The sequence below is a fragment of the Limanda limanda genome, chromosome 19 (genome assembly GCF_963576545.1).
Source record: "Limanda limanda chromosome 19, fLimLim1.1, whole genome shotgun sequence".
Lineage (NCBI taxonomy): Eukaryota > Metazoa > Chordata > Actinopteri > Pleuronectiformes > Pleuronectidae > Limanda > Limanda limanda.
The window spans coordinates 12,157,065-12,174,459 of record NC_083654.1 but is presented as its reverse complement, the minus strand read 5'-3'; the positions used below and the strand labels follow the sequence as shown (position 1 = coordinate 12,174,459).

The 17,395-nt window shown below is 43.2% G+C and overlaps 1 protein-coding gene across 1 annotated transcript in view; it reads left to right on the top strand.

Annotated features, from left to right (window-relative positions):
- The window catches only part of clasp2 (cytoplasmic linker associated protein 2), a 52,012-nt gene that overhangs the window by 1,846 nt on the left and 32,771 nt on the right, over positions 1–17,395 (top strand). The window contains exons 2-7 of the mRNA XM_061092769.1: positions 3,585–3,663; positions 7,723–7,826; positions 8,444–8,535; positions 9,802–9,877; positions 10,665–10,762; positions 14,526–14,596. Of these exons, the coding sequence (XP_060948752.1) occupies positions 3,585–3,663; positions 7,723–7,826; positions 8,444–8,535; positions 9,802–9,877; positions 10,665–10,762; positions 14,526–14,596 (520 nt within the window). The remainder of the gene's footprint in view (positions 1–3,584; positions 3,664–7,722; positions 7,827–8,443; positions 8,536–9,801; positions 9,878–10,664; positions 10,763–14,525; positions 14,597–17,395) is intronic.

Below are 17,395 nucleotides of genomic sequence, written 5' to 3'. Positions count from 1 at the left end.
TCTGAAAACGAATTTTCACTTAGTGCAGTGTAGTAGGAAAAGATGGACCAGCATCCCTGGTTGACGAATCAAGTCTTAAATCATCCAGTGCGGATATTGGACAAAATAGCTGTTTTGATTTTTTCAATTTCCTCTTGACACTCCCCAATTTCTGAATAATTAAAGATTCTGCACCAAACACCTCACTGAGACTCACTAATGAGAGCATTGTACTTCGCAATGTTTATTGTGGACTTAAACTTTCAAAATAAAAGACCTGGGGTAAGACGATTAAAGTGAAAGGGTAGCTCATCACGACCTGCATGTCAGCCTCTATGCATTTAATCATCAGCTGTGACAAACTTACATTTCCCTTTGTTCAGATCTGCTCTTGTATGTGGATGACACATACAGTAACTTGATATCAGATGTCTATCTGGCAGAGATGTGCCACTGAGTCGAGACCCCAAGAGGCTTTCTCGCAGCAGGTTTGCAACAACGCTGATTGGTTCCCTGTCCGGCGAAAAAGGAGGGGTTAGCTTTACGCAAGATGCTGCGTCAGCGCAGAGAGAGGGACAAGAGGAGAGATGATGCCTGGATGAACAGAGTGAAGGAGGCCTTAGAGAGGAGAATGGAGAACTGGGGTGATAAGTTAGGGTAAGGCTAGGTGAGCGGAAAATACAAGTCACGCCAAAGAAAAAATAGCTAATATCCAGAGCAGGGCTTGATGACTGGACACTGGTTGAATGATTGAGAATTGATAAAGCTGCGAGGTTCTCCTGCCCAGACACTGATTTCATTGTAACAAAGATGAGTGTCTCACCCGCTTAAGGATTAGATGGTGCACGCAAACCTTGATGCATCACAATGCACGCTTAAGGATACAATACACTAGTTAATGTTTAGCACTGCACCATCAATATATTCCTATTTCCCTTTTTAAACAATGAAATTTTTTTTGTTCTTGCAAGCACTTCCTGCAGGTGCTTCATAGTAAAAGATTTCCAGTTAAGAGAACTGATTGCAGCTTTTAGTGGGAAGCAGCTGCAGGACCTGGTGAGCTACAGCCAGCGAGGACCATAGTTCTGGGTTGTGTCAGACAACGATCACTCCTGCATTCAGGCAGTGTTCATCCTTTATTATCAGTGCGGTACTGGAGTAAAGAAAATCTCCATTTGTTCATCGTAGTTTGGTCAAATGTCAGTTATCTGCTGTGTCTTCACAACAGGCGGCCTACTTAGTACAATGAGCTAGGAAAAACAATCTTTTGAATTAAATGTACTCAGCCAATTTGGTTATAAAGTGGGCTGATGTATTCAGGCACTGCAAGAAATAGCAACATGTGCTTCTATTGTTTTGTAACACAGGATTCAGTGAAACAACTCAGGAGCACAAAGGTGAAAGTGAGTTACATTTTGCAACACAGCTTGAGTCTGGATTTGAACTTGGATAGACGTCCATTCACAGACTCTTAAGCCATGAGGCCGTCACCCCTCAACAAATCAGGAGCTAAATCTTTGTCAACAAACTTTGTGATGATTAATTTATGGATTATTGGTCTAATACAGAAGCTATTTTCTACTTCTATTTCTGCTTGTGCTGTAATTGGCAACACCAGTGCCACCCCTCAAAACTGAAGTCTAGGATTCGGTTCATGTCATCGTTTTACAGAATGACATATTGCCAAATTGCTGACATTTTAGCCAGCTCTGGCTTACGCTACACTTCCGGAAATCACTTCTTCTCACCACTCTAAAAACTGAAGTGGCAATACAGCACAACTGCTGTTTTGGGGCGGCCAAGAAGAAGTGCTGTCCAGGGAAATACAATTTTTTTTAAATGACGGATTCATTCATAGTGAAAGTAATTGTGACTTGCAGCCCTTGTCCAATTTTCTTCAGCATTAGACTCCAGCTTTTCACATTGTGTTCTCTCCCACATGTTGCTGTGTGGCATCAGAGCCTCTGGAACATGTTTTTCTCACTTTAAGCCCTTCTAGAATCCTGAGTAAACCCTGTACATGTTATGCGAATTTACCAGTCTAAGCCACCATACACAGCCACCTGAGTCTTCACAAAGAACCATTCATACAGGACTAACTGTTTGTGTTTTTTCTCTCTCCCCCAGCATACCTCAGCCCTCCTTATGTTTTAAAGCTTACAGTTAGAGATGCAGTAGTTTGTCAGTGTTATCCTTATAAGAGTCCGATTTTTTCCCACCACGCCTGACGTTATTAGTACTTGGGGGTGATACCTATTTGGCCTCCTCACCCTTCAGCCAGATGTGAACTGCAGATGGTCTTTAGAGCTCGAAGGAGTCTCCTCATTTGGTTACGGTTCTCTTGTTCAAGATGGATAACAAGCACAGTCCCTTCCATCTCTCCTCCTCCCTGTCTCCCTCCATGTGAAGATGCCATATGGTTGTGGGCGCCAAGCTTGTTGGGGTGCTGGGTAGAGGAGGGGGAGGGGAGGCCCAAGGGCGGTTTCCTTCCTGTACTGTTTCTTCTTTCTCCTGTAGTTTTTCCTCCCCTGCTCCCCCTAAATTAGGTCAGTTAAAGACACTGATATTGACTCACAGCTCTTGTTACCTCTCCAGGTGAATTTTTGTTCTCTGTCGTATTACTTGGCCTTCGTCCCTGTCATTTCCCCCATTAACCCCCCCCCCCCATGGTTACCTGGCTCTCTTCCTATTACGATAATACAGGGAAAATCGGCAGTCTGACTCCTCTCTGAGTGGGACAGGAGTCTAGAGAATTGTGTTTTAATGGGTTTTTTCTTTTTTGGACTGTTCAGTTCTACCACAGCGTTGCCAAAACAAGCATTCCACGAGCACAGCGCAGTGTGGGATGTGATCCTAATCAGAAACACAGTGGAAAACTAGACTTTACCGCTCGCCAAAAAAATCCCGTCCACCTTCCAACTGCGAGTTGTGTCAGTGTCACACAAGCCAATATTTCTTTGTAATGACCGAAGCTAGATTAGAATAGTGAGGGAAAAGAAAGACGGCAAATTGGATTGTGAAAGATCACATAAACAAACATGGAATAGTGAGTTCATGGTCGAGTCAGCTCATCATGTTTCCATCAGCTACTGTCATGCAGATGGTATAAAGAGAACGTAACTATTAACAGTATCACAACCATGGAGAAAACCGTTTAGACAATATGATATTAGCAGTTAATATTACTTTTTAGTTAGAGTTTTACAGAGCATCGTCACTTAATGATACAAATACAGTTTCAACCTCAACCAAGCACCATACTTAAGAGCATTTTTGTTATGTAGTTTAATAATAATCTTACCTCAAAGTTCCATTTACTAGGTTTTTTTAGCTGAGAGCTGAATGTCAGCAATGAATGGAGAAGGTTCAGGTTCATCTTTCATAGATCATGTGGTTGTATAATAAGAGATTGTGATTTCAATTTCCACCGAACCTTGCTTCGGGACAAGTGGATGAAAAATCTGCCCATGTGTCGTCTAATCACCGCTGCCACTGTGGTCAATGTGAAAGCAAAAAGTGAAACTGGTAGAAATGTCTGAGTCCACTCATTAGTTTGTGTCTGACCCACTAAAAGTTTTTGCTCTGTCTCTTTCTGTGTTTTGTAGGTGACCTTGATGGGGATAGACATCGTTAGCGCATTCGTGGAGCGCCTGGGAGAGCGGTTCAAAGGATACCTGTCCACAAGTAAGATAACTTACCCCACCCTAAACTACCTCAGGGTTAACTAGTTCTTTGCATGTCTGAAAGCAGCTTAAGAAGGAGGCTGCACACCCAATGTACTAAAGGCTCCATTATGCTTCTACGTATCTGTGTCGCGGAGAGGGACTCACGGATCCCATGGACTCTTTGATTTATGCTTTTCCGACGACCGTCCGTCTGAAAACAATTCACCGCCAAACAGTAGGTGGCGCAACGAAAGACGAGCTCAGAGAACCCTACCCCATTTCTTGGAAGAAGAAGTCCACGTGTGTTTATTTACCTCTGTCGGCTTGTCTCCCACACACTGAATCATGGCAACTAACTAGACAGAGGCTGTTGATGGAGCTGGCGCTGCTATACTTAGAAGAGGACATTCTTGTTGTGACTTATTTTATGAGACGCGAGCAACAACAGAGAAGGAGACGGAGGCCATCTTATAATATACGGAAGAAAACCGGAAGTTTGAGGTCTGTAAATGTGAAATCCGGAAATTACGGCGTACGGAAATGACGGCGTACAGAAATGATGTCGTTAGCGGACCAATCACAGCCAAGGGCTGTCCGTAGGCTATCCGAAATATCCACGGATAGTTAGAAAAATCAGAGGTGCACGAAAAGCTCTCCGAGGGCGCTCTCCGAGGGCGGTCCTATCTGTCCGTATCCGTAAAAACGGAGTAGCATAAATCGGCCTTAACACACCCGCACCGATATACTCAAGTGCACGGCAGCTAGCAGTAGTTGTGTTTTCAAATACATGTCTAATAAACTACAGAGGGAATCAAACAAACGCAAAGTAAACTTTGAGCACAGTACGTGTCCTAGTAACTTCTGAGTAGTGAGGATGTTTGTAGTTAATGTGCAAAGTCAGAGCATGTCAGGGGGGAGGGAGGAGGGAGGACATGCTGCAGGGTGATACAGTGCAAGGATACCGGACATGTGATGTGCGTCTGCTCTGATCCTGAAGAAGGGGTGGCAATCATTTTGCAGCAGCAGGCTGATATTGTTAATAAAGCGTACCGTGAAGTTTTTAGATTTTCAGCATTGATAGAATAATTTATGTTTCCTGATTCATGCCAGTATGAGAGTTTTATTTTACTAAACAAACATTGCAGAAAAGATGCACATTTATGGCAAACCATTTTACGTAAACTGTGTGATCTATTTCATTATTTTCCTCTGTCATAAGGTAACATTTGATAAAATCGCAGCAATATATATATATATATATATATATATATATATATATATATATATATATATATATATATATATATCTTTTACGAACTTAATCAAACTCATAGCTGTTGAAACTGGCAACTCCGCACTACATAACATGTGATGGTTTGTGAATTGTTGTATAGATAGCTCAGGCTGCCCTTCCATTTTGTTCTGACTTCCACTTTGCGGTTCCTCTGAGACAGACCAGCAGTGCTGCTATAAACCCCGGCACCACCCCCTCTCTATTGTGCATCATTTAGTCTCTGTATTTAGCCTCTGAATTGTCTGCCATCCTGTAGCTCACCCTATTACACCCCAAAACCACACCTCACATTCATATGACCTCATAGGCTGAATGTTGTATCAGATTACACGGCCTGTGTGTGAGTGTGTGTGTGTGTGTTGGGATGGTGCCAGCCCTACTGTGTGCCCTCTCAAGGTGTCACCAGCTGTCTTTGTCAGCCAGACTGGCTCTTGTCAAACACACTCAACCCTACAGCGCAGCTCTGGGACGATCAGACCTGTAACACTGTCGCTGTGCAAAGTCTGCCATTACACACACACACACACACACACACACACACACACACACACACACACACACACACACACACACACACACACTCACACTCACACTGTGTATCAGTGTGTGTTATGGAAGTGTGTGTTTCAGACTGATGGTAAAAACATCTCTCTGAGCCACCGCTGGCTCTGGAATCTCCCTCCCTCCATCTCTCCTTTCCTGTGCTCTCCTTCTCCCAGCTCGCCCTCCTCCCACACACGCACACACACACATACAAGGACGGCAGGAAGATGAGATAATTGAAACGGAGTGACTGTATTGATGGACAGGATTGACTCGGGGTTGACGGGTTGCTGCCATTACAATATGTTTTCATGTGTGCACTGCATTTGAACGTTGTTTGCATTCTTGCCCAGATGTGAAGTGAAACGGATTCATGTAAATTCACAAAACTGTAGTGTGAGTGAAGATAAGAAGATGAGATTGGTCCAACAGAAAAATGTCAAACAAAATGAGACTGTGTGTGTGTGTGTGTGTTTGTGTGTGTGTGTGTGTGTGTGTGTGTGTGTGTGTGTGTGTGTGTGTGTGTGTGTGTGTGTGTGTGTGTGTGTGTGTGTGTGTGTGTGTGTGTGTGTGTGTGTGTGTGTGTGTGTGTGTGTGTGTGTGTGTGTGTGTGTCTTTACTACAGAAGATGACGTTGTTGTATGAAACAATGCCCCCCTCTGAGGATTTTTTGTTTGTTGGAGGGAATTGTCCTTGTTGCCTAGACAACCAGCTGTTATGGAAAAATGATGTATGGACACACAGGAGACAGATGACATCATACTGTCACTTTAACACACCCCTTCCCAGCCCCCTTAGAGTAGGAATGTGTGCGTGTTACGTGAATGTCAAAGTGAGACTTTTTATGTAACTCAGAAGGGTTAGTGTCTCCATCTGCTTTTCAAACAGAGACCAGTTTGTGCGTTTAAACTGGGTTTTATGCGGCTGGCTATGACTGGGCCATTTAAACCCCTGCATGTTGTAAATACTGGACTTTGTGAGTTAAAGGATCAGGCTGGAAACTTTCTGTATTTTTGGAATCGTCAGCAGATCTCTTAAAAAGACCAAAACCAATGATATGTTTGTCAGTCTATCAGTAGTGTCGGACTTTCCTACATCACTCACAGCCCATTGATTTCTACTTAGACATTAATCTTCAAAAACACCCCAAAAACTCAACGGTTATTCATAGAACTTTTTAGATTTTACCGAAAAGCAAACGCAAACAGGAGTAAATAGGTAATTTGTTGTGGACTGTTTTTTAGCTCTGAATTTTTGTATGTATATATTTTTGTGTATATTTACTAGTGTTGTCGCGAAATAGTACGTTTATGACATAGAAGCTTTAGTGAGAATTACGAGCGAATATTTTAAGCTGTGGGTAGGCGTTGTGGGTTTTGTGAGGGATGAATATATGAATATGGTGCTCGGTTCATGATCTTAGGACATGCCGCGGGACAGTATGCCTGGTCCGCACAAACACCCTCCTCATGGTGCCCGAGCCCCCCCCCCCAGCCAAATCCACAATAATACTGGTTGAGGAGCTAGTGGTAGCGAAATTAGCATTGGCCCCAGGAGACGTCTGTGTGCGTCATAGGCGGGTGAAGATCTTTCTCCACCCTTGTTTTTGTGGTCCCATCAAGTTGCAGGCGTTTTGATAAAAAGATGAAAATTACCTGTTCATATACTTTCAAATTAAAGCCAAAAATACACTTTGAAGTGATGGCACCTCCACTCCTCGTTGTATGTTGGATGAGAGGAACAATCTGAAACATTTGAGTAGCTGCCAAAACAGTCATTGTTCATTTGGACGCCAGTATTAAAATGCTCTCTCTGTGGATTCTTTACTGTGTGCGTCACTACGTTACATCGGCGGCCTCACTGCTGCATCAGTTGTGTGTAACTGACATGAAAGCATTTGATGATCTTGACATTATTTTAGTCACAGTCCATTTGTCGGAGCCTTTGTGTCCCTGTTGGCTTTACTTTAGCTTTTGTTCATTGATTTTCTCCTCTAACACATTGACAGACTGTACGAAAAATAAATGTTTGAGTATCTCTGTGATTTATATTTTCTCCACTCCTTCTTTTTTTAAATCTGGTAAAGATTCAGATTAATGTAAGGCTGAATTTGTCCTGTACTTGATGTAAACACTGTACAGTGAAGTGTATTTTTCATATATTGGCTATCATAACAATCCCATCCTTTCTTTGTCTCTCTCCCTTCGTCTTCCCTCTCTCCTTCCCTTATTCTGTGTGTAGTTGTACCATCTCTAGTGGACAGGCTGGGTGATGGGAAGGACCAGGTCAGGGAAAACAGCCAAGCTCTTATCCTTCGCTGCATGGAGCAGTCCGCCTCGCCCATGGTGAGGCACAGACACACACCCACACACACACACACACACACAGACACACAGACACACAGACACACAGACACTTACATAAAAATCTCAGGATCCTAACCAGTCAAAGACTCTTGGACAATCAACTTCTGACATCAAAACAAAGATAATTCTATAAATATAGTAATAACAATTCTTTGTACCTTAGTAATAGTAATAGTTCTAAGACTTACAGTCAGTGTATGAAATATATGTAACTGTGAACAACAACCTTGATCAGCTAAATTTTTGTATATTCAAAATGAACGATTAAAATGCAGGAGATAACAGATAAACACAATCACCTCCACATCAATAATAGATACTCACTACAGCAGAGAGCTACTCTGTGTTTTGAGCTCCCCCTTCTGGATATATGGGAAACATCATATGCTACATCACCGTTCTACTATGTGTTACCCCCACACACACAAACACACACACACACGCCACATTTGCACATCTCACATCCCAGATTGTGACCCTCTCTGTACTCCATAATCTGCTCAAACCCCTGATGATCTGCCAGGCAGAAACTTCTTCTCCTCCCTTCTTACTGATTCTCTCTCCCTCCTCAATCCTTCTCGTCCTCCTCTCTGCAGTACGTCTGGGAAAGGCTTCTTCCTGGTTTTAAACATAAAAACTTCCGCAGTCGAGAAGGAGTCTGCTTCTGTCTCAGTGCGACGCTCAACACGTGAGTAACTTCCTCCTCTTCATTGCACAATGTCATACATTAGTTCTCCTAAAAAAACTACACATCTATTCAAATAGCGGCTTTAAACCAACTCATTGAATTTCCTGTTCTACACACTGAGGCCTATATTTTTTTCCATTTGCTGCTACTGCTACCTGTGCTTGTTCAAGAAACACACAATCTCCGTCTCCAGGATAAATCCTCTTAACTGTATGTGTGACTCTGTGGCACACGTGCAACAAATTTCACCACCACTTTTGTCGCCATCTGGTACTTTCCGAGAGGTTTCAAAATCTGCTCTCGGTTTTTCCTGGCCTGAACTACAACAATATGAAGAAATTATTGGAATGGTCCGTATCTTACTACTACGTTCCAAAGAAAATATGATGGTCTGCGTGGAGATATTTTTCCAAAGGCAACAGGAGGTCTCAGGCTATCTGGGAAAATAAAAGAAAGGGGTTTATATGCACGAGAAATAAAATCGAATTCAGTCTCAAGCTTTTTCATGTCTCCCAGTACTTTGTTGCAAATTGCAAAGCGTCAGTATACATGTCAGATGAACAGCTGCTTAATTTTTTGTGTATTGTTCTGAGGTTGCATGTACAGCCTTTGACTTCATTGTGCTCTATATACTTTTTTTGGGTCTTCCTTTCGTTTCTAAAGGAATCCGCTTGAACTCATTCCCTCCTATTAGTTGATAAGAGGATTTCTGCTCTTGTAGAAGCCCACGTTGTCTCGGATTCTAGAGAAGCTGCTGCCATACTTAACATGGATTGTGCAAGCTTAAAATGCCATTAAACAAATACACCTATAGACATAAGACTGAACATATGCTTGTTCTCTTGCTGCACCTTGGACCACAGCATTCTAAGCCAGTGCAGGTTCTAGTCGACTGTATTTTCCACCTCCGAGTTGCTGCAGTCAGCAGATCTGGGCTCTTGGAGGCGCAGTGTGACTTTTGTCATCTTTTACTTGTGGAAAGTGACACTGATGTGCTAAATGCTAAGCCTCTTTATTTTGTATGATATGTCTGTGGCTGATATGTCTCAATGAAGTACAATAAAGAAAAATAAATTGACAAAAAACAAGAGAATGAAAACGCATGTTCAAAGCTTTGACAACACTTGTACACAATACAGTTTTTGTAAGACTTTATAAAACTCATGGTTTTTTTAACATCACAAGTTTTGTTGGAAAGGGATCAAACCTTTTTTGTGTCTTCCAACGTTGTGATTTTCTTTATCCTCTGGTTTCTCTCTGTTTCAGGCATGGAGCTCAGCAGCTGAGCCTCAGTAAACTAGTTCCTCATCTCTGCTCTCTGACTGGAGACCAGAACCCACAGGTAACAGGCAAATCCCTTCAGAATCGTATATGATAACGATGATCAAAATGTGTTATTGTGTAAATGTGTGTGATTCTATTGTGGCTTCAGTATACCAGTATGTAGCTTATACTGTGGTTTAGTTCTCAACGCCCGAGAGTGGTGGCAAGCATCTTAAAGCAGCTCTGTGATTATTACTGTTATTAGTGCGGAGATAGGCTTTGTCGTCCCCCCACACAGCTTCACTGCTGAATCATGAGCACCAACACCCGGCCAATAAAGCACACACACAACGCTACTAGCTCTGAGTGTGTGTGAGTGAGAGAGGGATACAGAGAGGTTTGTTTAACCTGAGTTGCACCCCAAAGCTGAAATCTGCTCCTCTCGTCTACCCAATGATTATCTACCTACACACCTTCCCAGCCAATCAACATTGACACAGGCCCCACCCACCCTCAGTTGCGGAGAATCCCTTTAACATCATCCCACCACCCAATCACAAGTGCCCACAGCATAACTAGCAAATCAGATGTCTCCCATTAGGGGGATGGGTACGAGGCCTTAAGGGTTTATTTTTTTAATGTGTTTATATTCGCCGTCTCTAATCCCTCTCATCCTAGACAGTGGAGAAACTGTAATCTTTATGGAGTTATTATGGAAAATACTTAATAATCTTACTGACTTCAACACATATTTTTACATTAACAAGACATAGATGCCTTTGTGCACACTTTGTGTTTGAGCATGCCTGTAAATGTAATTGTGTAAGTAGAAGACTTTTAAATTTGTTGATGTTTGTTGTCCGCAGGTGCGTGAGGCCTCCATAACAACATTGGTGGATGTCTATCGTCACGTTGGAGAGAAGGTCCGAGCAGACGTAGGAAAGAGAGGCCTGCCTGCTGCACGGTGAGTTGCTTATCATCTCCGCCTGTGTCAGCGCGGATGGTGGTTGTGCATTTGTGTTTGTGTGTGTGCATACTCCTTCAAGCAGGAGTTAGATTGTGTAGATGGTCTGTGGGTCCTCTGGCCTTGGCACTGAGTCTGTCCCAGGCCACGCCATGCACCACTCTGCCCTTCACACACACAGAGGCACTTTCATCCAGAGCACAATGCTGACTGACTGTGGGAGGGGGCAGAGGGCTGGGGGGGGGGCACAAAGGCGTTGGGTGGAGTAACACAGTTGGAGTTGGAGAAAATGTGGAGAGAGCGTGTGTGTGTGTTCACGTCATCTGAAGAGGTCCATTGAGTGGTATCGTCCTTCTTTGGTCGTCCTGGTTACTTGTGCCCAGTTTAGGGGTTATTCTATGTGGACAGTGACTCCCCCACTCTTCTCCCTCTATCTCCCATTTAAGAGATCCCAGCAGCCCAACGCTGACTGCTGAGTATGAGTCTTGTGTCTGTGAATGCTGGCCGTGACAGTGTGTCATGTGTTGCTCATATTAAGCCTGTCTGTCTCCAGCGTAAACATGCTGTCTGTGTATGCAGGATTTATATAGACCAGTGTGTGTGTGTGCGCTTCAAGGTGCATGTAGAGGCCGATGCTGTGATTTAGATCTGAAACCAATGCTTTTTCATTGCAAACTTTTGTATTGTGAGAAGCACAAATATGTCACACCAGTTTTATCAGTGTACTCACTGAGGACAGTGGATCACTGCTATGAAGGCGAGGTTGTAGTGTGTTCACATTAGAATATGGTTGCCGAGTGGAATGCAGAGCCACAGCCAAGGTCTCCCTGACAAGATCACATATCAAATCTGTCGAGCCAGCATACAATAATGTAGAGAAAGGGAGTGTTGTGACAGAAGGGGAGTGGTGGGAAAGATAATATGGAGGAATAATGAGAGGTTGACGACTCCTGCCTTTATGGTTTATGTTCTTGCTCTTCATTACTCTGTGGGACGGGACAGAGGAGTTGAGCAAGACTTATCTTTTTCCTGCACTGGAAAACAAAGGACTGGGATTCATATGCATGATTCCTTCACATGTTTGGAATGCAACTTGTGAAACCTGCTCTTTTATTGATATTTAAAGGGACATTTTGAATCATAGTCTATTAATACTAGTCCCTATCTTTCTCTAGCCAGACAGAACATTTTCAGAAAATTGGATCTGCCGTTTCAGGAGTTTGCGTTTGTCTTACGAAAAAACCCAGCAGGAGATTGTCCGAGCACATCCACTCGCTCTCTCTGAATTTTCCTGTTGTGTTCTCACATGAGCTAATTTGTACATTTTGACGATATTTCACTGGAGGACTGGCAGGATAAGTTCTGGAAAATGTCCAGAGCAGCTGACTAGTACATTTGCGTTCTCACATACGGCACCTCTGGAAAAAAAAGAAACTATCCAAGCCAGTAGTAGTAAGTCACACAAAATATCTTTTATTTATTTATGTGAAAGGTAAAATATTGGAAGTAGGCCCACAGGCTGTAACTAATGAGTAGTATTACATTTTCATGCAGGTCAGGACAGTAAACATATTGAGTTTCCAAACTGTGACAACTGAATGATGACTGTTATTACTCAACAGTTAGAGGTACCAAAAACAGATTTAGTTTATTATTTTTGGTCAGTTTTCAGCACAATCAGCTGCATTGTAACTGACTCACCCTTTCCGACCGTCAGTGGCACAGGTTACATCAGCTTTGGCAGTCGCCCTCAATGGGTCAGCGCGAATCATGTGACCTGGCTGTGTGACCCAGGTCGATGTCTTGTGTTGACTGGGGGTCAAACAGCACCAGAATGTCTTTGACCTGTATTTCTGTTACAGATGACAGTCTTATTGCCGTGTTGTTATTTAAGCTTAAACATCATTTAACTGTCTCCATGATGTGTGGACAGTGACTTAGGAGGAGCTAACAGGATTAATGCTCTAATCTGTGTGTGATGCTGTGGGTTTTCCTGACAGAGCCAGACCTGAACAGAAGGCTGCCGGTGTCTCCCTGATGTGTGCAATGTACAGTGCATATATTTCTATGGTCTAGCAGTAACAACAAGGGATAAACATGTAACAGCAATCGCCTGTCAGCAGCTCAAATGCAGGTTTAATCAACATTCAGTTCACCTGTTGTCTAAACCCATTTTTTGTCAGAAAGGCAACTGAGCTACCTGATTTGTGTTCGACCATTCTTCAGTCACAGTCCATCGGTATCCAACACTGCTTCAGAGCTCTGTGTAAAAGGTGCAGCAGTATCAAGAGGGGGATTCTTGAATTCAGAAAAGAGAAATAGGATTAAAAGAAAGAGGAATAAGAGGACATGGACAAGTGAGGTGAGAAGGCGAGAGGAAGAGGGGGGAGGAGCAACCTTGCTTTCTGTCTGCCACTGGCTGTACAGCCCCTCCCCCCCTCTGACGAGTGTGTATGTGTGCGTCTGGCTATGAGAGGGAGGTTATGTAAAGGGTAACTGAATCTCTTTGCTGGCTGTCACACAAACTGGCCCACTTGTCTCTCTCACAGACATGCACACAAAGACCCTGCCTGAGATTTAACTCTTTGTGTCACTGTGGAGATTTGTCAGTAGGTGTGTGAGCTCAGCACAGTTCGTATGTGAGACAGTAGGTGGTGCTTTGTCGCATGCCCATAGCATGGTTTGGTCCATCGCTGTTGCCCCCCCCCCTCTCTCTCTCTCTCTCTCACAAACACACACACACCCTCTCTCTCCCTCCCCTCTCCCTCACTACCTCTCAGAGCCACTGCACCATGTTGGATACAAAGAGCTGAGGGGAGCCGAGGATCAGAGTGTGTCACTAGCATGGGAGCTAATGTAACGTTGCGCAGCAACCTATTTATCAACCCACTGGGAAATGCTGAGGCTAAGGAGTGCAGAAGGCTGTAGGCTTGGTCTCTTCTGAAGCAAATCCGTGAATTAAAAATGCTAATGAATGGAAGGGAGCAACTTGAAAACGCAGCACGGCTGAGCAGCCCGTTGCAACACAGATCGTCAGTTATCAGGAGCTTCTGAGCTGTCGGGTGTTTGTGGACCTGCACCGTGACACCAAAGGACAGACAGGGAGAGAAACAGAGAGAAGAAGGTGTGTATTCCTTTATTCTGATCTGCTCACATCCATGGATAGCGTTATGGGAAGGAGACATTCGGGCATGTCACTGGACAATGTAGGTCATTGTGTCTATTGTGTTTATGTCAATGTGTATCCACATCACTCAGAACGATGGAGGCTTTTTATTTGTGCATTTTTTTATATCTTGATTTGTCCTTAAATTATGAGACATGATTGCTCTGTGTTATTATTGCTCTTGAAATTTAATATCAGAGCAGATTCTGGGTTGTGGTTGTGTGTTGTGTTTGTGTGTGTTTGATGCTGAGGAGGTTGTCAGAAAGACTCTTGTCATGTTTCTGCTGCAGCTTCATGAGTATGGCTGGCATAATAGACACACCCACCAAAAGGCAGGCCGACAGGCAGGCAGGCTCTCCACATGTTGTTGCTGCAGTTAATACGTTCACCTGGGATTCACCGCACCTTCACTGAGCTCTGGGCTGGGGTGTGTTTCCACCTGCATATGCAAAGTGAAGATGATTGACTTGTTTTCCTATTCAGTCTAATTTTGATGCAGCTAATTCTTATTGTATTTGTATTGTAGTGATTTTTATTAAGCTTGTGTGTGCGTTGTGTGTTGTTATAACCTTTCCTCTTCTTCTCTTCTCTTTGCAGGTTACAGACGATATTCACTCGTTTTGATGAAGCCTTGAATTCAGGCAACATGGCTCTCAGCCCCAGTCACGGTCAGTCTACTTTCTCATTTATTATTCGCCACCAAATCGAGTCATGTTTTGGTTTGAGAGGAGAGGAGCCTGGTTGTGAACGTGTGTGCACATACTTGCATACGTGCATGTGTGTTGGTGAGCACTTGTGCGTGTCTCGTGATTGTGTATGTTTGTTTCCATTAGCTTCAGTAAGGGCAGCTAACAGGATTAATGCTTTAATCTGTGTGATACTGTGGGTTTACCCAGCAGAGCCAGACCTGAGCAGAAGGCTGCTGGTGATAATTGTTTGGTTTTAGCTTTAGATTGGACTATGGATCTTTAGGAGCCTTAGGCCCACTGAAAGTTGGAATTGTGCAGGGATTACACTCCCTACAGCAAGGTTTCATTTTAGGGCAGGATAATAAATAACATGACAGTTTGTTCACAAAGATGATATTGTTAAACTATGGCTTTAAGCTGAGTTTGTGCTCTGTGGTGTCAGTAAGGTCTTGGTTATTGGCGTGTCACTGGCTGTTTGTACCTTTAGGCTGCCCTGTCAGTGGGTGGAACAGCGACAGTTGGTAACATGGTCGGCTGTTGCAGCTTGTTTACTTGTATAGAAAGAAACCTGGGCAGAGACATTGAGGAGGAGCTCAGGGCTTGTGGTGGTTTCTGTTGCCATGATGGTATCTCTGGTGGCAGGACAGGGGTGGCGTATGGTTGAAAGGAAAGCTGTGTTTTTGCTGCATGATTCTGGAAGTGATTGTGAAATACTTATTTAGAACAGTAATACGAGTTCTCCTTTCTTATGTTTCTATTTTTATACACTCCCAAGAGGTCTTGTCATGTGCCTAGGAAGAAATCTGTGATTATTTTAGATCAAACAATACTTTCTGACTATCTTTATTTGTAGGAGAAAGACACTAAGAGTAAACATTAGAACAGGCCAGTGAAAAGTTTTAAAAGAAACTGACTGGGATGGTTGCGGACTCTCCGTGCTTGAAATAATCAAGCAAGCAGTTAACAAACTACATAACAGGCTGAGACTAATGGACTGACACTGATACTGAGAGTATCTGGATCTACTTGGAAAACTCTGGCCATCTGACCATATACGTTGAGCTCATAACCAAACGTGAGTAAACATACCAGGGTGAACTTCATTTGCAAGGCCTCCTGCTTGGCCTTAGCTACCACCTCAAGTATACTTCAGTTTCTTTCTCTTGTAGAAACGATTCGATTTACCAGGGACGACAAAATGATTTGAACATTAGATCATTTGTAGGTTATTTAGTCAATTAGTTGTCTATCCATCATCTGTACTGCTGACACTTAGGGGTCATGGGTAGAGCTGGAGCCAATCCCAGCTGACATTGGGCTAGAGGCTGGGTACATCCTGGATATATTCAAATACTATATCATAAAATGAGGAAAACTGGCCAAGAAAACTAATAAAAGGGGTTAGTGGAATGTCTTATACAGACTGAGATGAATATTTGTGACCTAAACCTTGGTAAGCTTTCAATAATTTAACTTCTAAACACAGGACAGTGAGGACACATGCAGGCACACGCGCACACACACTTTCGTTCTCTACTTGCCCTTGCCCAACATCTCTTTGGGTCCAGCTTTTGCTCTACAGGGTTTGTGGCAGCTGTTGCTGCGAGAAGAGGAGGGAGGGAGGGAGGGCAAAGGATTGAGGGAGGAAGCTGAAAGAGATCTCTGGCAGTAGCCAAGTCACAGCGCTGTGCCTATCACTGCCTCTCCCCAATTCATAATGACAGAGACAGAGAGAGATTGAACAAACAAGAGAGGAGGGAAAAGATAGAGGAGAAGACAAAGGAGAACAGAGGGAGAGGAGCGAATACCGACACAACAGGCAGTTTTTCTAGCAATAACGCACTGTAACCATGGCAGTTGGGGATGATGGTAAGTGTGTCTGTGTGTGTGTTTGTGTGAGTCTGTGTTTAATCTCATCTGGCGGTGGATGCTGGCACCCAGACAAAGGCTTGTCAACATATGGTTTTAGATCAAAATCAGCTTAGACTCCAAGCACTTTCACCCCGAGTGCTCTGGCTCAGGCTTCATATTTGATATGTAAAGGAGAAAAGTGGGGTTCCCTATAATGAAAACATCTCCATTTTGTTGAACTGCTTGTGTGTGTGGTGCGTGTAGATATACAAAATCCATATGTCCAAGGGTTTCGAGTTCCAGTTTCCAGTTTCCTTCAAATTCATTTAAATGTGAGACAGGAAATGTTTGAGAGAGATCGTAGCCTGAGGACTGACCTGAACTCAGAGTTTCTGTCATGCTTTAATTGTATAGTATGCACCTTGGTCACAGATGCCAAGTGGCATTCATGTACATTTTTTAACTTTCTGTTGTATTATTAACATCAAGTGTGTTGTTCTTTAGTGACAGCCTTCCTATCGCTATCTCTCACTCCAAGATAGACATCTGTGTCTTCATGTGTACACGTGCTATTGATTATTTGCAATCGAGAACTAATAATCATTCTAAAAAATATGGTTCAGTTTTGGCCCATCTGAGACAAAAATATCTACCACGATGAGAGAAGAAAAACGTTTAAATTTAGATGAAACATAACCGACTTGGCCGAGAGAATTAAGTGTCTCCTCTTTCTGGCTAGGTCAAAATATCATCTATAACTGTTAAATGTTATTAAATATGGCATTTTACAGGGACCAGAGCAGATACATTTTGAGCGTGTCGTCTAGTAATACTTGCTTTGTTTTTATTTCTGACTTTTTCCACGCATTTAGCCTATTTTCAGATGGAATTTCAAGTTACCACTATATGTCAACAGTTAAAATCAAG